Raw genomic sequence first — 25,224 nt, forward strand, 5'->3', positions numbered from 1 at the left:
GTCTGTTCTGTCCTCGTGGTTCTCAGACCTCGGATGCTTGCAGTTACCTCCCCCAAACCATAACGTGAACCGCTCTGGTGGGGCTGATCGGTAAATCCCCTAAGGTTAAGTTGCTCTGAAAGGCCTTTTAAGTAAGATAAGGACAGTGGCGTTAGGCTGGGATACTATTTTATGCTGATGTGAATATCCTATTAAGAAAACAAAAGTTGCATATGAACTACTATTTAATATTTCGTAGGATCCAATCAATGAACAAAATTTTGACGCATACGTGACTACTTTGACGGACATGTACACAAATCAAGACCGTTATCAGAGCCCAGAAAATAAAGCTCTTCTGGAAAATGTAAAGCAGGCTGTGAGAGGAATTCAGGTCTGAACAGCTGCTGTAGTGGCGGAGTCTCGCTTAAAACGATGCCTCTTGTTCTTTGCTGCTGTGATTTACCAGAAAGTGTTATATATTTATTTCTGTTTGAAACAGTGTTATGCTTACAAGACTTCATAACGATTTTATGTCTTGCTTTAAAGATAGTACCTGCAGAATAGTTTTGGAATACATTCACATTTTTGTACGTTTTCATATAAGCCGACATAGTGTGACATGCCATGTAATGTTTATAGCTGCTAATGTACGCACATTTGGGGGTATATATATTTCTGAAGAGGTAAGCCGATCAAAATAAATAGAGTGTACATTCTTTTTAATGCTTTAGTGATTAAATGTTTAGTATTTTGAACTGAAATGGACACACACACACACACACACACACACAAAAACAGCTCTGAACCATCATTTGGTGGCCCCGCAGCCACTTTTTAGATGTTATCGTTTTGCCTCATGTTGGAGGATCTTACGGAATTTAAGAAATACATTTTGTGTGCATATTGTTTCATAGCAAGAATTGGTTGCAAAAAAAAATGCTTTATTTTTGAACAATGCTTGGAAATATTATGTGATTTTTTTGTTTGTTTGTTTTAGGAGGATGGTGTATGGTGGGGGCAATAAATGAGGTTTTTTGCATTCCAAGGAAATGGCATATGGATTAACTGTAAGAAATGAGATAAGTAATTTATTGTAAGACAACATCAAGCCATGGAAACTTGGCAGAAGATTCAAAGCAGCTTAAACAGCACTTTTAACTTAACTCCTGAGCGTTACATGGTGTGACGGTGGGACCTTCAGCTAAGACAGGGGCAGAGTAGAGGTGGACGACCCGAAGACTCCTCCTCCTCTCTCGGGAGCAACCTTCTCCTCCCTCCCCGAGGGCTCCTCGCCCTCTGAACCGTCTGTTACCCCACAGAATCCGTGTGTTTTCTTTGCGCTCAAAGATCCTTTGAGACTCTTTCTTTCCCCTTCCACCTTATCCAGTTACCATTCCTGTTGTTGTGGCTGTCGTGAGTTTCCCGTGGGGGATAAAGGCAGACGGCGTGCCAGTCCTCGCGTGACCGGGCCGAGCTGCGGGCCGGCCTGGGTGGGAAAGCGGCTCAGACAAGCGCCCCGCCCAGCGCTGGCTTCGAGGAAGCCCGCGTCCTGTTCAGAGGCGGGGCGCGCGCTGCACGGGCGCCCTCCGGAGGCCCGCGGACCAAAGGTTCGCGTAGCCTTGTCCGCTCGGCCGTGACCTGCTCTAGGCACGAATGCCATCAGATGGTGGGAGTAACTAAATGCCCTTCAGCACTTTCTTGCTTTACACTAGATCATCTCAGACTCGTTTCCACCCTGGAGACTGCCTGTTCCCCCGACGCCTGCACTCCGCGCTGCGTAAGACCGCTCTCCACCGCCGCGCTCCCCTCTCGCGCGTCCCCAGGACGGCCTGTCGCGTTTTCGATCGCTGTTGACCTGATTTACATGTGATAGCATTCTTCCTTCCATGTCTTGATGTTATGCAGGAAATACAAAAGTACTTTAAAATTTTGTTATGAAAAAAAAAAAAGATGGGTTTTGTAAAAATTAAAAAAAAATATTTTTAGCAGAACAGGACTTACAGGGTCATTGCCCACAATGTGCCAGTCGACTATTTGCACTCACCTTGTCCCATGTGTCCGCACGGAGGTGTGCAATCCCCACGTCAGCAGCCTCGCGACGCTGACCCTGGAGGAATCTGAGGAGGCCTCCCGCTGACCTGATGACGCTGCGACCGCAGATACTCTGATCCAATACTCAACCTCGGTATATATAGATATGTATAAACACACGTCCATCCCAGCGGCACTTTATACTGCTCACTGTACAGAAGCTCACAGTTTTCCAGGACTTAACACTTAGCTGGGAGAAGATTGTGTGATGACTCGGGCGCCGCAGCACCGTCCCTGCGGGGCCCTCTTTCGGTTGCGTGGTTCGCTCTAGCTGCCCTGCTCAGAATTGCCTTTTTGAGAGCTGAGGCCAGGTGCGCCTCACCACCTGCGGCCACATATCCTGTCTGGGGCCCCAGCCTCCCCGCGGGCCCCCTGCTGTTCATATCGGCACATGCATCTCCCCGCCCCGTCGCTGTCTGCAGCTTCCTTGCCAGTTATAGTGATGCTTTTCGTAGCGTAATAGGTAGTATCAGTTTGGGATTCTAATTGTTCTCACCTATGTACAATGGAAAGGGGTTTTAAGCACAAACCTGCTGCTCATCTAACGTTGGTACATAATATCAAATCAAAGTTATCTGTGACTATTATATAGGGATCACAAAAGGGTCACATATTAGAATGCTGACCTTTCATATGGAATTATTGTGAGTCATCAGAGTTTATTTATTATAACTTATTGTTCATATTCATTTCTAAGTTAATTTAAGTAATCATTTATTAAGACAGAATTTTGTATAAATATTTATCGTGCTCTCTGTGGAACTGAAGTTTGATTTATTTTTGTACTACACGGCATGGGTTTGTTGACACTTTAATTTTGCTATAAATGTGTGGAATCACAAGTTGCAGTGATATTCATTTTTAAATTGTGAACTTTGTACAAATTTTGTCATGCTGGATGTTAACACATCTTACTCTAAATAAAAAAGGTGTTAGCACATTTGTAGCACGAAGGGTCTCTAGCTGCGTGTGCATCTTCACTGAGTCTGGAAGCACGTGGGGTCTGGGGCAGGGGGCCTTTCTCCCCAGCCACGGCCGCTCCTGCAACGACGTTGCTGCCGGCCGACCCGTCTACCCCGAGGTCCATGAGCACAGATGAGACTGTTCCTGGAGGCGCTGCCCCTGAGCTTGTCAGGAAGCCACGTGACACCTCTTGCCGTCACCCCTACTGTCTCCTCCTGAGGTCACGTCCGATGCAGGCGCCCCCCCAGAGCAGGGACATCCTCACAGATGCAGACGCCCCTCCCGACGGACACGGCCATCACGCAGCACGCATCCTCGTCCCAAGGTTCGCACCCGTCACAGATCTCCCCAGGCCCGGGGTGCAGAGGCTCACAGCTCTCCCAGCTGCCACAGGGCCACCCCTCGCCCCTCGGCGCCGAGCGGCTCCCCGGCCTTCCTCTTGCTCCGAGATTCCACGGCCTCTGAGCCCACCTTCCAGCAGGTGTTGCCCGTATTTCACAGCTGGCACTGGGTCAGCTGCACCATGGCAGATGGAGTGTGGGGTCCTGGGGGGTGGAATTTAGGGTCCTGCCACCCCGTCTCTTCAGACCATGGGGCGCACCTGTGAAACGGCGCGTCTTCAGGATCGTGGAAGTTCAACAGATGGCGGGACATCGAGGAGCTGCTGTCGTGACTGAGATCTTTCAGCTTGGTGGTCGAAAGCATCTTGCCCTGAGAATCAGTGTAAACGTGATGGAAAGCAGGTTAGCAAGGTCAGAAATCTAACAAAATTCTTGACCCAGTAATTCCAGATGTCCCTCCTAAAATACCAAAACAATTGAAAATGCACTGAAATGAGGGAAACCAACCCCCAAAGTCCTAGTACAGAGGGAGGTTGGAGCAGATGAGATAAAGGCACTTTATGGAACATGATGGTGTTACCAGAAACGACGGTTACAAATCTTCACTAATAGGATGCTTGTGATAAAGTGAACAGTACAGAAAACAAGTGATAAAGAGGTTAAGAAGCAGCTGAGTGGCCACAAGGCTGGGTCACATCGGTGTATGTCAGTGGTTCCGGTGGTCCCGCCAGCTCCCCTCGCCTGGGGAGGTGGGGGTCGGTCCAGTCCTTCCCTCCGCCTCAGCCCCGAGTAGCAAACCAAGCTGGGGACCACTGGCCCCTGGGAGCCACAGCTGGGGGTGGGGAGGCAGGCCAGAACCAGGGTCCCTCTAGTGAGAGTGGGTGATGGGGCAGCAGCCCACACAGGTCCCGGGCCTCTGGTCTGAAACCGCCCTCCCGATGGGTCTTGCCAGGCACGTGCCAACAGGGCTGGCTGCGACCACACTTTTCTCACCCTGGACCGTGGAGCGGTTTTTCGGAAAGTAAACAGCCAGAGTGAGGATTCCAGGGTGTTTGGGAGAAGAGGCTCCAGGGTCACCCCACACTCCCCACCACGTGCCCCCGGGGTCACCCCACATTCCACACCACATACCCCTGAATCACCCCCATTCCACAGCACGTACTCCCAGGGTCATCCCACACTCCCCACCACGTGCCCCCGGGGTCACCCCACACTCACCACGCGCCCTCCGCCCGGGCAGTGAGGCGGCCTGGATGAAGCAGACGCTCTGCGCGCCCACGACTCCATCGGCAGCTCCCCTCTGGAGCCCAGAGCAGCCTCCCGCCTCCTCCCGGGAGCCCTGTCGCCAGAAGCAGCACACGCCTTCAGTGAGCAGGGGCCTCGGCTCCCTGGTCCCTGGCCCCTGTCCCCCTGCGGCAGGAGGCCCACTGCTGTCAGGGTCCTGGGACGGTCCACTCCCTCCGCACTCACCTCTGGCGCTGCGGACCTTTCAGCGCAGCAGAGCAACGGGGGAGCCCTGGGCCCGAAGCAAGTTAAAAGGTACATCAGGGAAAAGAAACGCGGCCCTCGGTCCTTTCTCCTTTCACACGTGCACAGCTTTAGAGCTGGAAGTTTCCTCACAAAAACCATCGCACACGTTCTCTCCGAGTGACCAGATTAGCAGCCTGGTCTCCTTCTGTGTGGTCGCCCCTCCCACCCCGGCTCTGCCGCGACCCAATCGACACGCACTGCTGTGCCCGCGCGGTGAGCCGGCCCGTCACAGCCGCCACACAGAGAAAGGGCCCGAGAGAAGCAACAGCCCTTTCTTTCCTCTGGGATGAGGGCTCACGGGGCCCCTGCCTCAGGCCCTACAGCAGCCTGAGCTCTGCTCCCGGCCCTGTGGTCGTCCCAGCACCCACTCACCCTGTACCTGGGAGTTTGCACCTTCCTCCCATTACCTGGGTCGGGAAGGTCCGCTGGAGCAGGGACAGGCTCCCCACTCCAGTATTCTCAGGCTTCCCAGTGGCTCAGCGGGGAAAGAATCCGCCTGCAGTGCGCGAGGCCTGGGTTTGGTCCCTGGGTTGGGAAGATCCCTGAAGGAAAAGGCTCCCCACTCCAGTATTCCTGGGCTTCCCTGTGGCTCAGCTGGGAAAGAATCCGCCTGCAGAGCAGATCGCGGTTCAACCCTGGTTTGGGAAGATCTGCTGCAGAAGGGACAGGCTCCCCACTCCAGTATCCTCGGGCTTCCCTGCGGCTCAGCTGGTGAAGAATCCGCCTGCAATGCGGGAGACGCGAGTTAGACCCCTGGGTTGGGAGGATCCCCTGGAGAAGGGACAGGCCCCCCACTCCAGTACTCTGGCCTGAGAACATGGACTGTATAGCAAAGAGTCAGACATGACTGAGCGACTTTCACTTTCACCAAAATGCCCCAGAAGTTAGTGGTCACTGTACAAGCTGAAGGGAATGTAAAAACAACATGAAGGTCAACTCCCTCCAGGATCAATGCAGATGAGGCAAGCCTGCCTGATGAAGCCAGCACATCCCAGCTCTTGGGGGCTCCTTTTTCATGACCAACGCAGCATATCCTGTGTCAGGACCTCTCAGCTGGTCCCAAGGAGCCCTGGCTCACGTCCAGCCAAACGCTGCAGTCTCCTCTCTATCTCTAGAGGCATCTCCAGACTCTGATCTCCGCCTCAGTTCTTCATTTTCTTCTGACTTCTTTCCTTTCCCTCATCTACATTTGCTTTTTCTTCCTGTGTAATATAAATACTCCTCATGGACTGTAGCCTATCAGGCTCCTCCGTCCATGGGATTTTCAAGGCAAGAGTGCTGGAGTGGATTGCCATTTCCTCCTCCAGGGAATAATTCTTGATTATAAAGAAGCAAGAAGGTAATAGATTATCTGAGAAGGTAATAGATTACCAACAGGAGGATCCGGAAAATAAGAAGTTAAACTTGATGAACAATTAATCAGTCGATCTAAGAAAAAAATGGAAAGCTTTATTTGAGCCAGATTCAAGGATTATGACCCGAGGAGCATCTCAGAAAGCCCTGAGAACTGGTCCACCCACCAGAAATCGAGACACAGTTATGCACGAGTTTTGAGACAGAGGACTGTACATCAAAGCAACAGTACTTAGTCAGATGCAAATGCCATCATTGCAGTGGGTCATGCGAACTCTTCTGAGATTACCAACAAGTGCTGTCGATAAAGAGTCGTCTTGCTGATGCTGGCAGAAGGCTGCTCTTTAGCTGAGCGGGTGTTCCTGCCAATGTGGTGGTCCAGGCGATGCCCAATGCAGGAGAGGAGGCCAGAGGGCAGAGGAGACTTTTCATGCTGACTTTTCCTTGTCTCGCCATAAGACGCGAGTTTCATTTCACACCGATGCTCACAGGTGCTGCCCCCTTGCCTGCCAGTGCAGCCCCCACGCGTCTCCCTGAGGGCTCCCTTCCGCGCCCGCCTTGTGTCCTACCTGCTGCCGCACTGACGGGGCCAGACCGACTGGTTAACCGGAAGCAACCAGACTTCCTGCTCCCGCCTTGCGTCTCTGGGGCCAGAGGAGCTGGAATTCTGCAGCTCACTTGTGCTGGGAATCACATCTTATCATTTGCTGTACTGCCAAAATACAAAAGTATTTCTGGGAATCCAGTGAAGTGTTGATTCGAAAATGTTCTTAAATGTTCTTTCGGCTTATCTGATAAAAGCTCGAAAGATTAGCTCATGGGCACATTTTTGAATTTTTTCTTTCCTGCAGAACAAGGGGGAGAATCCCTTTCTCTTTCCAGAATGAGAGCATGTCTCCTGAGTCTGGATCTGAATCTCGGGCTGTCTCATCCTTGATCCACGGACGGGCTCAGTGTCTTAGCTCCTCCTCACCCACCTGAGGCTGCGTCTCCCCCTGAGTCTGGTCCTGCCTCAGGCCGGGGTCCTCCACGTGCTACCGAGCTGATCTGTGGGGACCCTGCTCAGGCCCCAGCCAGGCCGCGGCTCCCTGCCTTGGCAGGAGACGTTCCTTTCCATTCAGGCTGGAGCAGCTAAAACCAAAGTCAAGATCAACACGGTGCAGGCTTTATTCAGTGGCCAAAGAACAGAAAAGCAGGAACCAAGTTCATGGAGCGATTCTCGCCCCACCTGGAGAGGGCAGTTTAATTCCCAAGAGTAGAGACAGGAGGAGGGGCGATGCTGACAACGGGGAGGCGTCGGGGCTTTTCCGAGGGAGAGGGCTGCCAGCCCGTCTCATCCTTTTCCGGCCTGCATCCTCCCACGGCCGCTGCTAGGTTTGCCATCTAGTACCTAAAGTAGTAAAACCAGCTTCAAATGAGACTCGGGCTCTGCTGGAGGTCAGACTTGTCACCATCGTGGTCCCCGCTGGTTCCAGCCGGGCTTGTGGCTTCCACTCTCATCTCTGGACACTTTAACTCAGAGTTTTACGTTCACTCCTGCTGAAGGTGAGGGTTTCCAGGTTCTGAGCAAAGACCTGCAGTCGCTCTGGCAACGTGAGCTTTGTCCTTGGCAGCTCACCCCCCTGGCGCCAGACTGGGCTTGCAGGGCTGAGTGAAACACGCTGCTGCGTATCAGCCCCTGCAGGTGGCGCCAGTGGTAAGGCACCCACCTGCCGAAGCAGGAGGACCCCCTGGAGGAGGCAGGACCACCCGCTCCAGTGCTCTTGTGGAGAATCCCGTGGACAGGGGAGCCTGGCGGGCTACAGTCCACGGGGCCGCAGAGTCAGACACGACTGAGTGACTAGCGCCAACGAGTAGACCAGCAATGCTGCAGCCACCCGACCACCACAGCTGCCCCGGAAAGGGAGTCCTGGGGGACTCGGAGTGGAGACCAAGGGGCCGCAGCCACCCCGGGGCAGAGGGGCTCAGGGTGAGAAAGCCCAGGACACTGGTCCGGCAGGTAGCTGAGCTGTACATCAAGGGAGTGGCGTCAGTGAGCTGACTCTCGCCTCTTCCCATTCACAGAAAGGGGCTAAATTCACCAACCTGAGATGCTTGGTTTTCTGTAAGTAATAGTATCTTTTGATGCTCCAACCACCTGGTCTTTGTTGCAAAAGCTCCCATGGATCCCAGCTCCTCCCTCACCTCTTCAGAGCTCTCCCTGAGGGCCATCTGAGAGACTTACTCCCGGCAAGTCCTCAGCAAGCTAGCCCAGCAAAGCAACACCCTCACCTCACCCTGGGAGTGTCCTCATTCCGGGCTCCCTGGGGGCTCACCACCTCTGTACAAGGGCAGTTTCAGAGGCCGGCTGTCTGCAACACTGTTTATTCATATGGCAGAAATGCTTTTTCATCCACAAGGGAAATCTCTGTTTGTAAGGGAGTCTCCTGTCTGAGTCAGGAGAGAAGGCTGATACCAAATCACCGGAGACTTAAGTCTGCAGACAACTGTATCTGTATCTGTTAAGCATTCTGAGTCCCCTTCCTGCAACTGGCCTCCACACACTTTCTCAGCCTTAACTGAAGATGCTGGAAGTGTTAGTCGCTCAGTCCTGTCTGACTCTGCGACCCCGTGGACTGTAGCCCACCAGGCTCTTCTGTCCATGGGAGTCTCCAGGCAAGAATACTGGGGTGGGTAGCCATGCCCTCCTCCAAGGGATCTTCCCGACCCAGAGATAGAACTCGAATCTCTCGCATTCCAGGCGGATCCTCTGCCGTCTGAGCCCCAGGGAAGCCCAGCGGAAGACGGTACTTAGACCTGAACTCCAGGGCTCCTCTTTGAGGTGCTCCCCACCTGGGCGCCTCTGCTATGGACAGGAGGTGCCCCCGTGGGTAAACTTTCGATTTCCTCTTGCTAATCAGTCATACTGCAAGGCCCCCAGCTGACAACCCAGGAGTGAAAACGGTCAGGACCCTGTTGGCCCCTCTCGGGTACGAAACCTTTCTGCCCCCATTTCTTCCTGGAAAAAGGATTCAGCCTCCTAGACCTTCTCTTTCCTCCCAAGTGCAGATTCCAGCAATAGCCAATCAGGGAAGGGAGGGGCGGCCAGGAAACAAAGGTGCAGCCTTGGGGGAGCAGAGTCCTGTCCCCCCAGGACTCGCACCCGGACGCGCGGCGCTGCTGCAGGGACAGAGGCCCCCGCCCCGGAGGACGGACTGCAGGCTGAGACCAGGGTCCCGGGCACTGCCCTGATCTCCCACCCCCTCCTCGAAGGAAGGCACACACCCTGCAGCCCCGTCCCACATCCTGCCCCTAAAACTGACCCCTCAAGCCCACTGGGGAGTCTGGGTCTCCTGAGAAGAGCCGCTCGCCCCTCTGGCTCAGCCCTGCGGTGAAACTTCCTCTGCTCCAGGCTCTGTCATTCCGGTTGGCCCAGCCTCAAGTCGGGTGCAGGGCCTTCAGCAGGAGGGCAGGAGCAGGCCCCGGCTTGGGAGCCTAGGATGGCAGTGTTGAAGGGACACCAGGGAAGCTCTGACTCCTTGGAAAAGACCCTGATGCTGGGAAAGGCAGGAGAAGAAGGGGTTGACAAAGAATGAGATGATTGGACGGCATCACCGACTCAATGGACATGAGTTTTGGGTAAACTCTGGGAGTTGCTGATGGACAGGGAGGCCTGGCGTGCTGCCGTTCATGGGGTCACAAAGAGTCGGACACGACTGAGCAACTGAACTGAACTGACCGAAGGAAGTTCTACTCTCAGCCCGGCTCCTCACAGTAGACACTGACCCTGCTGGGCTCCGCTAAGATTTTCTCAAGGAGACCTGGAGGCCGGCTGACTCGGGGAATGCTGGTGGACATCCTGCTCAGGGCTCCATGGGCGCCCGGGTCTGGGCCCCCCAGGCACCAATGGTCCAAAAAGAGCTCTCCCACCTCCCCTGCCCTGCGCCCACATGTGACATTCCTTCTGGAACATTCCTCAGCGGCCCAGAGCTCCAGTCAGTGCAGGGGAGGGGGCGGAGGCTCACCTGCCCCTGGGGCGGTCAGTGACTGTGGACACTGCCCTCTGGAATCTGTGCTGGGAGAGCCAAGGGTCGGGGAGCACGGTGGAACCACAGGCTGAGCTCGCCTGCGGAAGATGACGACGTCCTGTTTCCCGTTTCTTTCGGGCGTCTGTCTCGGGCCTTTGCACACGTGCGTGCATGGTGCACCGTCTTCATGGTGGCAGGGAGCCCGGGACCTGAGAGCCCCTCTCTGGCCGTGACCCTCTGGACCTGGGCCTGCCCTCCGGCCCCCAGGCAGGGGATGGGCCTGCAGCCAGCAGGCCGTGAGCTAGAGCGGGAGGCCCACACTCAGACACTCTAAGCGGAGGGTCCCCACCTCCATGGTCTCCGGGACAGTTGCCTGTGAGCCATCGCCTCGGGGCTCAAAGCCATGGAGGACGGGAAGCGGGGTCCTTGACCCTGGTGGCTCCGAAGGGCAGCCTGTGAAATGGGCTGACTCCAGGTGGGGAGGCAGGAGAGGAGGTGCGGAAGTCAGGTGAGGGTTGGGAGAGCACGCACAGGGGTCCCGGGAGAAACACACGGGCCCCACCCCGACAGACAGAGCGGGAGCAGCTTCACGGGGAGGGGAGGACCCAGGCCTTGAGGGGCCCTTGCAAGAGAGCCGGGGCGGGAGGGTGGCAGCTTGCGACAGTCTGTCTGGGTGCGGTCCTGTGACACAGCCGTCTGGGCGTTGAAACCCTTGGGGAGGGGCCCCCGGACATTAGAGCTCCTGCTGGAGGCCTGCACCCAGTGCCGGCGGGGCTGCAGGGGGGTGAGGACTCCAGGAGAACACGGGAGCCCTGCAGACACGGCCCCAGGGAACCTGGGCTCCAGGGACAGGCCCGCGGCCGGCCGACCGCCACCCCCGTAGCCATGGAGGCCCAGCTCCGAAGGGGCGGCCAGAGCCCCAGGGCCGAGCCCATTGGGGCTGCGTCCATCTCAGGCTAAAACAACTCTAAGCGGGTGTATTAATCATCTGTTCTGACTCAACTAACGTGAGTTTGAGCAAACTCCGGGAGACGGTTGAGGACAAGGAAGCCTGGCATGCTGCCGTCCACGGGGTCGGACATGACTTAGTGACTGAACAACAACTCCTTTTCTTTTTAAATGTAAGAAAAGAAGCTCTACCTGACGTAAGGACGGCGGCTTCTCGGCACGTGGGACAGGCAGCAGAGTGGGTTACAGTACACGTGGGCACGGGCCAGCCGGGAGGGCTGCGGCCGGCGGCAGGCTGACCACAGGCCCACTTTGCTGAGAAGCAGTCTTCTAGTTCAGGACAATAAAGGGACGCCTTGTGCACAGGGCTGAGCGCGCGCTCCTGGGGTGGGAGCTTCCAGCGGCCCTGAGGCGGGGACGGGGCCCGGTGTGGCCGGCGTCCTTGTCTGGGGTGAGACACAAGCGTGCAGGTCCGCGGGTCCTCCACAGACAGCCCTGCCCTCTGGAGGCTCAGGCTTATCTGCAGATGTTTCTGGAGTGCAGAGCCGTGCCTGTGCCTGAGACAGAACCGCACCTAACCGGGCACGACCCTGCCCCCTTCATCCCCGCAGGGCGCTCGCTGTGAAGCAGGCCCCGGTCCCGGTGCTTCCCTTCCTTCAGTGGGGGCAGCCTGGGGCGGGGCAGGGGGCTAGGGCCCCGGGCTCATCACCATCCTGCCTGGGTATCTGTCCAGCACCCAGTCCTGCCTGTCATCACCACCCTGCCTGGCTGGCTGTCCAGCACCCAGTCCTGCCCGGAGCTCGGGGCATGACCTGCCCCGGAAACGGGCCTGCTGCAGACGTGGCCAGCGTCAGGGGGAACATCCCGGGCCCTAAGCCGGCATGTCCCTGCAAGGACAGGGAGACAGGGATGAGGACAGACCGGGGGAAGCACCCCTGGAGACGGGCCGCGGCCGGCCGGCGCGTGCAGCCCGCTAGCAGCACCAGGGGCTGCAGAGGGGCGGGGAGGAGCGAACCTTGACCTCTGGCCTCCAGGACTGTGGGGTCAGCCTTCTGCTGGCCACCGAGCCACCCATGATGCCCTGGAGCACCTCCCCGGAGCACCTCCCCGGAGCACCTCCACGCCCTCTCTGCCGGGTGCCAGCAAGTGGGCTGGCGCTGGGCAGGAAGATGCCGGTGAGGCCCTGGGGAGGGGGGCAGTCTCAGGCACAGCCAGGTTCTCCAGGGCTGACTCACCGTCTGGGAATGGCCCCCCGGTCTCCAGACCTGGGAAGCCTCCCGCCAGGAGGACACTCGTCCCTGGGGGGGGCGCGGCCCCCACACCTCTCGCCAGGCCCTCAGCACTGCCTGTGAGTGTGAGACGGCCTCCTCCCGTGACAGACGGGAGCCCAGGGCTCTGAGAGGGTGAGACAGTCACCAGAGTCAGGGAGTCTGGGAGGCCGCTGGCCAGTCTCTCTTGTTCCAAACCCCATGCTCCCTTCCTCACAAACTCCTGAGGAGCGATGGGCAGAGAGAAGGCAGGTTTGCCCTGGAGGCAGCAGGAAGTGTGGACTGTCCCTGGGGCCCCTGGGCACTTGGGTGTCTCCTCAGCACAGCCTGGGCCCCTGGGGCGTGGCGGGTGGCCACTGAGCGGGGAGAAACTGGCCATCAGTCACCTCTGCCGGCTTGGGGCCATGGCTGCGGGGGTGCCCGGCGTCCCTAGGAGGGTGGCCCCCGTGGCCCTAGTGAGTCTCCAGAGAAGGCCAGCGGGGACCAGCGGGGCACCGGCCGGGCCCAGTGACCAGCAGGAGGGGCCCACCACCAGCCAGCTCAGTAGGTGAGGTTCAAGGTCAGGGCGTGGCAAGGGTGATGCCAAGTCAGCATCCCGTCCCCTCCCTGCCCGTCCTGAGTGATGGGGCCTGGACAAGCTACGCTCTTCACTGAGCATCAGGTTTTGCATTTGCAAACTGGGGATACTCACATCTATTCGGGATGTCACCGAGCTTAGATACTCAAGTGTGCGGACAGCAGTCACGTGCAGGCCCGGCCCTGAGCAGGTGCTCAGACAGTGGGCGGGTGGGCACAGCCGCGTGACGCTGCAGAGCTTGGCGTGCCACTCACAGAGCACAGAGAACTCCACGGGGATCCTGGTCTCTCTGAATACACATCTAAGCAGGCAGCACAGTCACACCAGGAAGGAATGTTTACTGCAGGACAGATAACAGGATCGCAGGCAGATAACGAGGCTCTGGAAGTGGTCAGCAGAGAGAAATACAAACAGTCACGTGGGCTTGGGCAACAGAAAACCCAGGAGGCTTTGATGGCCACAGTGAACCGGGAGTAGGGCAAGAACCCCGAGGTGTGAGGCCTCCCTGCGCCTCTAGAGGGCGGATGCGGGACACCCAGCCCAGGAGGTGCAGAAGCAGAGACAGCCCAGTAGGTAAGAGTGTCCCTGCTGAACTGGGAGGAGGGGAGGCTGGGAGGGAAGACTGGAGGGGAGGATGGGGGAGGGTAGAGTTCACAGAACCCCTCCTGCAGCGTGGGCACTGCTGCAGCACGTTTCAGAGGCAGGCCAGGAGGCTGGAGACTCAGGGGGCAGCGGATGCTTAGGCTGTGAGGCACAATCTCTGCTCCAGGAAACCCCAGTGGTTTCTAAAGACCTTCAGCTGAGTGCATGAGGCTTCCCCACATCACGGAGGGAGCTCCTCTTTGCCCAGGCTCACCACTGTCAAACTCATCTACAAAACACCTTCAGCACAACACTTGGACTCATGTTTGATCAAACCACTGGGGGCGACAGCCCAGCCTGATGGACACATATGAGCCACAGTGGTGCTGAACCGGACAGAGAGGCGGAGGACGTGTGCTGCTGCGGACGCCTGCTCCCCGGGATGGTTGGAAAGCAGCCTTTACCCACTGAAACCTAAGGAGCCTGGAGACTTTTGGCTTGGGGAGTGGCGGCAGGGTCAAAGCGGCAGCACATTCTCTGCCCATGGCAGGGAGGGGGCCAGCAGGCCCAGGTGGGGTCCTAGCGGGGGTCCAGGGCGAGGGGCAGGGCCAGGACTGCTGGTGGTTATTGGCAGGGAGGACGAAGAGCAGAAATTGACCCAGACACAACTGGAATCCACAGGGATTTTCAACTCATACCAGTGGGTAAGGCCCTCAGGGGCGACTGCTGGGCTGGAGGGTCTGATGAAACATTTTAGAGGATCGCATCAGAGATTCAGAAGAAAACAGGGCAGTGAGGTTTGGGGTTTCTGACCTAAGTTTGAAATTCGTGCAGGGCAATCAGACAGCGTTTGGGAAGGAGTGTGAAGCCCCGGGGGACTCGTGACTGTGAGCACGCAGGCCGCCTGGCTGGCGTGTCCGAGCCCCTGGAGACTGGGAAGGCTGCTCCCAGTGGTTCCAGAACGCCAGCTTCGGGGGGGCCGGGCCAGCCCCCAGCTCAGCTCCCCCAGAGCCAGGCCCTGGGGACCACGGAGGGGCGGCAGTCTGCTGACACAGGCAAGCATCCGCCACCCCATGCCCACAGCAGCCTGGGGAGACCACCTCTCTGCCAGTGGTCAGACAAGCCAAGAGACAGTGGGGGTCGGAACAGATCCCGGCTCCTCTCCGATGCTGGGACGTGGTGACCGTGGACTGCACCTCTTCGTGGTGACCGTGGACTGTACCTCTTCAGCTGTAACTGGACCCTCAGGAGTCAAGTGTTAGAAAAGAGCGGATTGGCCCAGGGCCCCCGCTGTGTCTTCTGGGGGCTCCAGCAAGGCCCCCTGGGGAGGCCCAGTGGGTTCCTCCACCCGTGGCCACAAGGGAGGAAACTAAAGGACACTGAGCGTCCACCTGGGCCAACCCTGCACACAGACCTCTACCCAAACGTCTTCTAGGCTTCTCACCGTGCCCTGGGGTCCGCAGGACAGGGCTGGGGCTGGCACGGAGGCGGACATGCGAGGAGGTGCGGGCGCTTAACAGGCCTCCTGGGCCCAGGCAGGGAGCCCGACCCCTGGCTCTGATACCCAGCGGCTTGTCTGGAGGCAGGTCTCCGAGAGACAGCCAGACAGAAGCAGAGAGACGGAGAGAGACGTGGTGGAGGCAGGGAGCGAGAGAAAGGCAGAGAGGGGAGAGAGAGAGAAAGCGCTTGGAATCCTGCCTGGAACTTGCGAAGTCCTCTAAGAGTGTTTTCTGAAACAACAAAAGCTTCTATTGCACACGTGTGGCAACGGCCGCTAGGCGAGGCCCCAGGCCGTGAGCGCGGACCTGGGACTGGACCCCGGGGGCCCAACCTGTCCTCCGCAGCCGGGGCCGCCCCGCCGCCGCGCTCCGGGCAGGAGGTCCTCGCCCCGCCCCGGCCCTCGGGGAGGTGGGGGCGGGAAGGGCGGAGCCGCGCGCATGTGCACAGCTGGCGCCCCCCGCCCCCGGCGCACAGCTGGGACGTGGGCCGCGCCTGGGCGGCGGGCGGGCGCAGTCCGGAGCCGGCGGTGGACGCGCCGGGCCCTCGCTGTCGGTCCGCGCGCCCAAGCGCTCCGCGTGCCGTGGGTCATGGCCGTGCGCGCCGCGCGCCCCTGCTTGCTGGCACTCGTTCTGTGCTCGTGCTGGGGGGCACTGGCCGAGGTCGCCCCCAGGCCGAGCAACGGGTGTCCGAGCCGCTGCCTGTGCTTCCGCACCACGGTGCGCTGCATGCATCTGCTGCTGGAGGCCGTGCCCGCCGTGGCGCCGCAGACCTCTATCCTGTGAGTGCGGCGGGGCTCGGGGCGCCGGGGGGCAGGGCCCCGGGAACCTGGGCGCGCCGGGCGGCCGGGGACCGGGTCGTGCGGCGGGGTGCGGGGCGCCGGGGGCAGGGCTCCGGGAATCTGGGCGCGCCGGGCGGCCGGGGATCGTGCGGCGGGGCCTTTGTCCTCCGTGGCCGGACGGGGGGCGGACCTGAGCGCAGCGCGCGCCGCCTCCGGAGCCGCCTTTGTTTGGAGCTCAGAGTCCCCGCGGGCCGGAGGAGTCGTCGGGGCCGCCGGGGAAAGCCCCCCGCCCCGCCGGCCCTGATGCTCGCCCGCTCCTCCCCCGCCCCGCGCGGGCCCCCTGCTCCCGGAGCCCGGCGCCCCCCTCTCCCGCGTTCCTTTCCCCTCCCCCTCTCCTCCGACTCCGCGCTTCCCCCTCCTGCCCGGGGCGCCGTATCCCCGTCCCGGCTCCGGGGGGCCCTTCTGGCGCCCCCTCTCTGACCCACGTCCGGCGGGGCGCGGAGAGCCTCCGGCCCGGGCCCCGGTGGGCGCACGGGCTCTCTCGGGCTCCCCTGCGCCGCGTTCCGGGAGGGGCCGCGCTCCGAGTGCGGGAAGGCGCGGGCGGAGCCGGGTTCCGAGCGGGTGTGCGCGCGGGGCCCGCCCCCGCCCTGGTCTCCAGCTGGGGGCCCGGCGCTCCAGTCGGCACCGCGCGCCCACCCCCGCGCTCCCCTGGGGATCCCGCCCGCCCTGCCGCCGAGTCGCCCGAGGCCTGTTCGGATGCGCCCCTGATTAGAGTTTCAAACTCCGAAAAGGCAGTCCGCGATCCAGGCGCCGACTGCGCTCGGCGGCCCGCAGCCGCCCTTCTGGATGCCAAAAATAGTTTCCACTCTTCTCCGAGCCCGAGTGCTTCTGGCACCGCCGAGGCGCCTGCAAAAGTTGTAAAGTTTGGGGTGAACTATTCAGGAAGTGGGCGGTCAGTGTTCTTTTAAAACCAAGTGGGCGGACTCTCCTCGTGGTCGCCCGCCTGCCGGCCCTTCCTCGGGGTCCGCGGTGGGACTCACCCCTGGCCTGGAAGCCCTCTCCCCGGCCGCTTCCCCGGCGGCCCTCTGGGGACGGGGCCGGCGCGCAGGCCGACTCAGGGGTTTCTGGAGGCCGTGATTTAACTCTTCGGTGAGTCAGTGGGAAAAATGCGGACCCTGAAGCCGTTTTTCACGTCCTGCCAGAGTCACGCCTTAACTGCTTTTTTAAAAAGGCCGTATTTTAAAAGATGGCTCTGGTAGAGCCAGAATGGGCCCACCAGCGTCCTGCGGGCGGTGAGATTCTCCACAGAACCTCCCGGAGTCTCGTGAAGCAGCCGAGGGTGGGCAGGGCGGGCAGCAGTGGGTGACGCTGGCGAGAATTCAGAAGCCCTGCTTGTTCCTGTGCTCTCACAGATGCTGAGAAACCACCTCTCGTGGCCTCGAGGGTTCTGTGAGCAGGCGGGGGTGCTGAGCTTACCGGCCCCTGAGAGCCGCCAGGGTTGTCGGTGGTGTGAAAGCGAAGTCGCTCAGTCGTGTCTGGCTCTCTGCCACCCCATGGACCGTAGCCCACCAGGCTCCTCCATCCATGCGGTTTTCCAGGAGTGAGTACTGGAGTGGGGTGTCTGTTCTTTCCATCTTCCTGACCCAGGGATTGAACCCTGGTCTCCTGCATTGCAGGCAGACTCTACTGTGTGAGCCACCAGGAAATCCTAAATTGGGCTTCCCTTGTGGCTCAGCTGGTAAAGAATTTACCCGCATGGTGGGAGACCCAGGTTTTATCCCTGGGTTGGGAAGATACGCTGGAGAAGGGACAGGCTACCCACTCCAGTATTCCAGCCTGGAGAATTGTGGTGTGAACACATACCTGTCTTACAGCTGCGTAGACACAGGCACTTGGGGAGGAGGCTCCCATCCGTGCCAGTGTAGACCTGGGACGCGGGAGAACTGAGTCCTCTGTGAAGGGTTCCGCTGGGGGTCAGGGACTGCAAGCCGGGGAGGGGGGGGGACAGTGGTGGTGGGTGGGGCCTCATGGAGGAGCCCGTCTGGCAGGAAGGCCCACTGGGGAGCGGTGTTGCTCTGGGGTCTGGGGTCCAGCCTGGAGCCTCTTGGGGGGCTGCTCGCTGCGCTGCGCGGACGTCACCGGCTGCGCCCGTGCAGAGGTAGTGCGTGCTCACTCTGGGCTTCTCTGCCAGAGCTCTGCTCTCCTGCAGCTGCTGTTCTGCTCCATCCAAAGTATGATCTGAGAGCATCTGGGGACTGAAAGGATGTGAGGGTAAGGGAAGACTTTGGCCCCAGAGTCCGTTGGCCGGTCCGACCATCACTTATCCCTTAGCTTTCAGGACTCTCCCCTCCCCCCCATCCCCTCGGCCCCCGGGAAAGGCTGACTGAGAATCACCAGGAGCACCAGACTTGTCCCCGCTTCATGGTGTCTCGGGGTGTGCCCACATGGGACCCGAGGAGGATCATTCTGCTTCGTGGTTGGGGCTTAGAAATCCTGGCCTGAGAGCAGGCCCTGGTCCAAAGCATGTGATTCTAGTTTGACCCGAAACCTTAGAAGCAGGGTCCTGGCCACCCTGCCCTCTGGGTTCCCTGAGCTCTGGCACTGCAGCGTTTCGGAGCCCTTCAGCATCAGGTGTCATACGCTTAGCTCGACTGTTGTAGAATTAAGTGTTTAACTTTTGAGCATTTCACTCTGCTCAGCACGGCAGCAGAAGCTCATCATGGTGGGGATTAAACAGCTGGCGGTAAAGCGCATGCGGTGGCGTCCTCACTGCCCACTCTGTCCTCCCCTCGGCCCGGGCCTGGGGCGTCTCCTTCTACACCTGCTGCCTCACGAGTCGCCCTCTGCCCCTCACCCCCCTTCTGATCTGTTCTTGTCGCCTGCTCTGCGAGGTCATGGGAATCACCCCCATCCCATAGTCCAGGCCACTCCAAAGCCACCGTCCACGTGACAGGAAGCCCTGGTGTTGGAGGGGCCTGGGGATGTGGCCTGGGCGGCCCAGGGGAGTGCAGCCTGGCCCACAGCAGGCAGGGGGCTGGCGAGAGCGCCTCCCCAGGGTCAGGCTACCAGCCAAACAGCTGGCCCCACTTCCGCCCGCTTCTGATGGCCTCTCTGTCTGGGCCCGAGCGGCGTTCCAGGCCCTTCCTCGCGGGGTCCCTGGTCCACAAGGGCACCAGGGAGGGAGGCCCCGCGGCCTTGTGATGAGGCCGACCGCTCAGGTACGCCTGGCCAGGGGGACTGCAGGCCGGGTCTGCGCCTTCTCCACACTCGGAGAGGGTACTGCTGGGCCCCCGGTGTGGGTTGGACCCCTGCCTTCCTGTTGGCCCCGCACTGGACCTGGCTGACGGGAGAACCCAGCTTCTCATGAGCTCTTCTGTGCAGGGTGCTGAGGTCTCTGCCTCTGCCAACAGGTGGCAGGAGGGAGGGAGGGGGGTCCCATCAGGTCAGCAGGGGCCTGGGGTCTCCAGCAGGGAACTGACCACCTGCCCCATCTCCTGTCTTCCTGGGGCTTGGGGAGCTCCCTCTCTCTCTGCTGACCCGGGGATGCACTTGGCCCCAGGCCGGGCTGGCCTCTCTTCCCCGGGGGGGGGGTGGGTGATGGACCCAGTCAGCCGTGACTGGGGCCGTGGTCTCTGCAGGACACCCGTGCCAGCTGGGACCTTGACTGTAGTCTGAGGCTCACCTGAAACGGATTTCTGCTTTAGACGGCCTGCTGAGATGAAGTCAAAGCTTCTATTAATACAGCTCAAATGCATTTCAAAAGCACCATAGGAACATTTTTTAAGTACGTGCACGCTGGTGGTTTATTTTTCCAAAATGGTGGCGGACCAAGTACCTCCTCCCACCACTAACAGCCTTGCGGTATCTAGAGCCCTCAGCTCCGTGGACGCCCAACCCGCTGTGGGCAGAAGGGAGACCTCGGGCACTGAGGAAGCTTCCAGGGGACCCAAGACACCGCTGGTCGGGAGCAGGACCTGGGTCCCTGCTCAGTTGGGACACAGCTTGACTTTGGCAGATGCGCCTTGGGAAGCTGCAGCAGGCAGGCCGTAGGAAGCCCCCCTCCTTTGTGTCATTAATGAGTCAGGAAATAGTTGTAAAAAGACAACACCACACAGGCGGCTGACCGTGGAATCAGAGGCAGCTCTGGCCTCATCCAGGTTCCAGACGCCAGGACTCGTGGCTCCTTCTGCCCCCTGCCCTCCTGGGCCCCCTGCTCTGTCCTGTGACTCAGCCTCTCTGCCTGGCGACACCCTGGCCTCCTCCCTGAAGGCCTCAGTGAAGGGGACGAGCCTCGCTCACAAGCAGGGCCCTGGGGACTGTGCCAACACAGGCGTGTGTGCCCCCCGGACCCCCGCAGTGGCAGGGGGGGCCCAGGAAGGCTCTGCTCCGCCCAGCAACGCCAGGGCTGGAGGGGGGCGGGTCCCTGCCTGGGGAACGCGGGCCTCTTGTTCAAGAGGCGGTCAGCTGCACAGAGCCTCCGCGCACACGTTCCAGGTGACAAATTCAAGTGTCAGCAGAACAAACACAGGATCCCTGTCTCTGGAGCTGCTTCTCATCAGGTTGAAAAACTGGGTGAAAGTTGGAAGGGCCTCGCCCATGTGCTAATTCCCACTGGCCAGACGGGCTCTTCTGGGGCGCTGGTCACAGGAGGGCGCTGCGGGGGATGCCATGGTGAAGGCTTGAGGGCCGCGGCCCTGGGCAGAGCTAGCGGGTCGCCCCCAGCTTCAGCTGGGCCTGGTCCCCCCCTTCCCCGCGTGCTCCCGGGGAGGTGCTGGGGCCTCCAGCGCCCGGCATGTCAGGTCTCCCAACTCAGCGTCCAGGCTTAACGAGCATCTTAATCGTGACGGTGACATAGACTTTGGAGTACACAAGAACACGCAGTTTGGGGTGAATTCCAGCTGGAAGCGGTGGGACAGCCCTGGATCTGATGCTTAGATAGTCGCTCTGGGCTTCCCACGTGTTCAGTGTGTCTCTGCGGGCTGACGGCTCCCTGGGATTCCTCCTTGGACTTGAACTGGTAACTGCGTACCACGTGCCGCCTATCAGTGGGTGAGAGAATGCTTTTGGTGTTTAGAACAGCATCATCGCTGACTTCTGACCTCTCTAAGTTCGTAAGTCAGGGATTCATGTTTTCTTTTGCCGTTGTTCAGGGGCTCAGTTGTGCCTGAGTCTTTGCGACCCCATGGACTGCAGCACGCCAGGCTTCCCTGTCCATCACCAGCTTCCGGAGTTTACTCAGACTCAAGTCCACTGAGTCGGTGCTGCCACCCAACCACCTCATCCTCGGTCACCCCTCCTGCTCCTGCCTTCAGCCTTTCCCAGCATCAGGGTCTTTTCCAGGGAGACGGATTTTCCCATCAGGTGGCCAAAGGATTGGAGTTTCAGCTTCAGCATCAGTCCTTCCAATGAACACCCAGGACTGATCTCCTTTAGGATGGACTGGTTGGATCTCCTTGCAGTCCAAGGGATTCTCGAGTCTTTTCCAACACCTCAGTTTGAAAACAATTGTTCAGCGCTCAGCTTTCTTTATAGTCCAACTCTCACATCCATACATGACTACTGGAAAAACCATAGCCTTGACTAGATGAACCTTTGTTGGCAAAGTGGCGCCTCTGCCTTTTGATATTTAACTTTATTTAATTTAATCTTTTCTTTATTTGGGGTTAATGTGGAAAGACAGAAATCACACTCGTCCCTCTCTTGGTCAGATGCCACCTGTCTGCAGACAGTACAGTGAAGCCCAGAGATGGCTCAGTCCAGCAATTACTCACATGGCTGAATCAAAACCGGCAGAAAGTTTAGGGAAGACTGTGTCAGTTGTTTCAGGACTTAATTCTCAGCTCCCCTTCATGGCTCGGACACAGGGTCAGTTAACCCTGCAGATTTGGTTAGTTCCTCTATTCTGGACACTGTTGCCTTTTCCCCTTTGCTTTTCAGCTCCCTCGGGGGTAGGGAGGAGGAGACACTGACCTGAAGACCTTTCCCTGTAGACCCTGGGTGGACACTGTCCCCAGGCCCTCCTTGCCCTTGCCTGGTGTCCTTCAGATGCCTGTGTTGATGGGGGCTTGTCCCGGTGCGGTGGCCGCTGGGTGACCAGCTCCGTTAGGAGAGGAGTGGCGTCTGGATGCTCAGCCCTGGGGGAGCCGGGACCAGGCTGGGGGCGGGGAGTGGGAGCCTCCAGAGCTCGGAGGCGCACAGGCAGCCCTCTGGCTCACTGGTCAGGCCAGCGGTGGGAGCTTAGCTGGTGATGATGGCCCCCTTTCTAAGCGCTGTCTGGGTGAATTTTCACTTGGAAAGGGAAGCGCCTCCTGGAGATCCGGCCGCAGGAAGGCAGCCGCCCGTGTTGGGGGTGCACGCCCGGGGAGCATGCGATCGGCCCCCTGCAGCCATCGCCACAATCCGGACAGCGAGCCTCAGCTCCCCCCGCGTCCCCCCGGCAGCTGGACACGCCTGCGTCCCTTCACCAGGGACTCGGGCTTTGTCTTCCTTTCCTGGAATGTCTTTGTCTGGCTTGCATACTGCAGTGGGAGCGCAGGGCACGGCCTCCCATCCGGCTCTGGGGAGAGCGCGGGTGAGTGGAGGGGCTTAGCGGTGTTTAAACGTCTGGTCCTGCTTCCCAGGGAAGCCCCCGGCTGGCTTTGTGGGAGGGTTTTAAACCGTGACTTCAGATTCTTCAGTAAACACAGGCCTGCCAGGGCTGTTCCTTCCCCAGTGAGCCTGGGGAGCGGGGAGCTTGGCCACGTCACACGGGAGGGTTGGCCCTCGTCATCCTCTCAACACTGAGGGTCTGTGGGGATCAGGTCTCTCGTTCCCAAAGTCAGAAATGTGTTTTTTTCCTGATCAGTCTGCCTAGAGGCTTTTCAGTTTCATTGATCTTTGCCAAAACCCAGCTTTTGGATTCTCTGATTTTTCTCTTTGGATTTTCTGTCCTCCTTTTGCTGCCCTCTGCTCTGGTTTCATCGTCTGCACGCTTGAAGCCCCGGGTTCCTGGTGTCTGTCCCTGGGCCTCAGTGTCCTGGAGTCCGGGCTCTCCCCAGGCACGGCGCACCTCCTCTCTTGGGCAGCGGCGTGGGGCAGTTCTGGGCTCGCCTCCTGAGTTTACTCCGGCGGGACCCTGTCCATTGCTGACCGACATACAGTATCTTGAAGATAGCTGTTTCATGTATTTGTCAGCTTTTTGGCTCTTTCAGACAGAGTAAGTCTGGGCCCTGTTTGCCCACCTTCTTCAGAAGTCCTCATTGTTTTTGTAATTTTATAAAAAACAAATTTTATAAAAAACTCATTAAATTTTTCCGCAGCCGTGTCTTACAAAGCAAGTAATCAGATAATGCATTCACAAGCCCGAGTCTAGAGTTTATAAAACTGAGACTCACTCAGCCCTGCTGTCCCCATCTGCCTGTGGGTGCTGTCGTGCTGGGCGGGGCCTGCAGCCTGGGGGCGATGAGCAGGTGCAGGATCTTGGGGATTAAACCAGCGCAGGTCCTGCCTCCCTCACTAGGCCTCTTGCTGGGGCCTCAGCTCCAGCCCAGCTCTGCAGAGCCCGCCCGTGGACAGTAGCCTGGGGTGCCCACCACCCCTCTGGCTAGAAAGGCAGACTCGCACGGCGGTGGCACAGCAGCGCCTTTCCTGTCTGGCCCTTTAAGGCAGCAGCACTCCACCAGCGACCCAGGACCCAGGCCTGTCCACCCTGAATCTGTGGCTCTAGGCTGAGCCAGGGGACAGGGGTGGGCCGAGGCAAGAGGGCGATGACAGTGAGGGGCCAGGGCTCGGCTGCCCTGGGGACTCATCGCGGTTGCCCGGAGGGCGCTGGGTGCCCTCTGTGCCTGGTGCGCACGCGCTGGGGCTGCTGCTCAGGGCCTCTGTGCCCGGGAGGACCCAGCCTCTGGTGCCTGGGCTGGACGGCGGCTTCTGGCCGCTGACTTCGCCGCATTCTCCTCTCTGGGCACCGTGCCTCACGGGGGCCCCTGGCTCCCTCACTTGGGGAACAGAGAGGCTGCTGTCCGTGCCCTTGGTCGTCCGATGCTTCCTGCCCTGTCCCCCTTGGCTTAGACCCCGCTGTGGGCTGCAGTGGACACCATCACGGGTTAATCGAGGTGGTGGTGGTTCAGTCGTGTCCGACTCTGCGACCCCACGGGTTACAGCACGCCTGGCTTCCCTGCCCTTCACCATCTCCCAGAGTCCGCTTAAATTCATGTCCACTGAGTCGGTGATGCCTTCCAACCATCCCATCCTCCATCACCCCCTTCTCCTCCTGCCCTCAGACTTTGCCAGCAGCATCAGGGTCTTTTCCAGTGAGTCAGATCTTTGCATCACGTGGTTAAAAGCTTGAATCTCCTTCTTCTGACAAGCAGGTGGTGAATAGCCTCAGCGCTGTGACCCATAGATCATGGCTGGATTGCTTGGAAGCCAAGTGCTGGACCTAGGGTTTCCTCCCAGGATGAGGCAGCGAGTTGGTGTGGGTCCTGGGCAGTTCCAGGGGCGACGGGAGAGGTGGTATAGGGGCTGACGGGTGGAGATGGGGGATCCCGCATCCTCAGGGTGGGTCTTCCACGTCTGGGCTCCAGGAATCAGCCATGTTTCTGAGGTTCTTGCCCAGGATGCCAGCAGCATCTCCTGCCACCGGGCGCCAGTCTGAGGCAGGTGCCTCTGCCCGGAGGCACCCCTCCTGCTCAACAGCTGTGTGCAAGCGGCCAGGGTCCTTGGGAGCTTGCTGGCCTCCTTCTCTCAGGACCTGCTGTCGTGGGTGGAGGTTGGCCGGAGGCACAGCAGTTACCGGCTGGGTTGGGGGTACCCTGCCTCCCCAGGAGGCGACAACAAGAGCTGTGAAGGCTGCCCTCACCCTCCTGTTTACCTTTCCTTCACTGCTGCTGCTGCTGCTGAGTTGCTTCCGTCGTGTGAGACTGTGCGACCCCATAGACGGCAGCCCACCAGGCTCCCCTGTCCCTGGGATTCTCCAGGCAAGAACACTGGAGTGGGTTGCCATTTCCTTCTCCAGCGCATGAAAGTGAAAAGTGAAAGGGAAGCTGCTCAGTAGTGTCTGACTCTTCACGACCCCATGGACTTTCCTTTACTAGGCGCTTTTAAATGTCTTTACGTGAGCTATACGTGTTCATGGTAGAAAAATGTGAACATACAGACAGAAACACCAGAATAAGTGACTTAACTTTCTATTATTCGAGAAGAGTGTCAGACTGTTGGGCTCCCTTCAGATACACAAGCAGTCGTGCGAGTGCACCCAGGCAGGAAGCCGCGGGGCTGTCTGTGCGTCTGTCCACGCCGGCAGCTCTGTCCGCCCGTCTCGGGG

At 59.2% G+C, this 25,224-nt stretch overlaps 2 protein-coding genes and 1 long non-coding RNA gene across 14 annotated transcripts in view; 2 read left to right on the forward strand and 1 right to left on the reverse strand.

Annotated features, from left to right (window-relative positions):
* Positions 1 to 3,013, forward strand: part of MYT1L (myelin transcription factor 1 like) — a 345,839-nt gene extending 342,826 nt beyond the window's left edge. For 5 of the 10 annotated variants that reach the window (XM_040241473.1, XM_040241496.1, XM_040241503.1 and 2 more), the window contains 2 exons: positions 239 to 373; positions 980 to 3,013. In XM_040241473.1, coding sequence (XP_040097407.1) covers positions 239 to 373; positions 980 to 1,006 — 162 coding nt within the window. In that variant the 3' untranslated portion in view covers positions 1,007 to 3,013. Of the gene's footprint in view, positions 1 to 238 lie in introns of all 10 variants that reach the window. The other 5 variants (XM_040241513.1, XM_040241523.1, XM_040241542.1 and 2 more) reach the window with 2 other exon arrangements.
* Positions 3,014 to 6,336: 3,323 nt separating this feature from the next.
* On the reverse strand, positions 6,337 to 11,029 carry LOC120864459. The gene is made up of 2 exons (XR_005721200.1): positions 10,265 to 11,029; positions 6,337 to 9,796 (listed from the first exon to the last, which is right to left on the reverse strand). It is a non-coding gene; the product is annotated as an uncharacterized LOC120864459 (long non-coding RNA).
* Positions 11,030 to 15,633: 4,604 nt separating this feature from the next.
* PXDN (peroxidasin) overlaps positions 15,634 to 25,224 on the forward strand; it is a 62,404-nt gene continuing 52,813 nt past the window's right edge. For all 3 annotated transcript variants that reach the window (XR_005721201.1, XM_040241549.1, XM_040241554.1), the window contains exon 1: positions 15,634 to 15,920. Coding sequence is in view for 2 of the 3 variants with exons in the window: in XM_040241549.1 (XP_040097483.1) it covers positions 15,730 to 15,920 (191 nt within the window). In the remaining variant the exon portion in view is untranslated. The remainder of the gene's footprint in view (positions 15,921 to 25,224) is intronic.

This window comes from Oryx dammah, unplaced genomic scaffold (assembly GCF_014754425.2).
Source record: "Oryx dammah isolate SB20612 unplaced genomic scaffold, SCBI_Odam_1.1 HiC_scaffold_1, whole genome shotgun sequence".
In the NCBI taxonomy this organism is placed as follows: Eukaryota; Metazoa; Chordata; class Mammalia; order Artiodactyla; family Bovidae; genus Oryx; species Oryx dammah.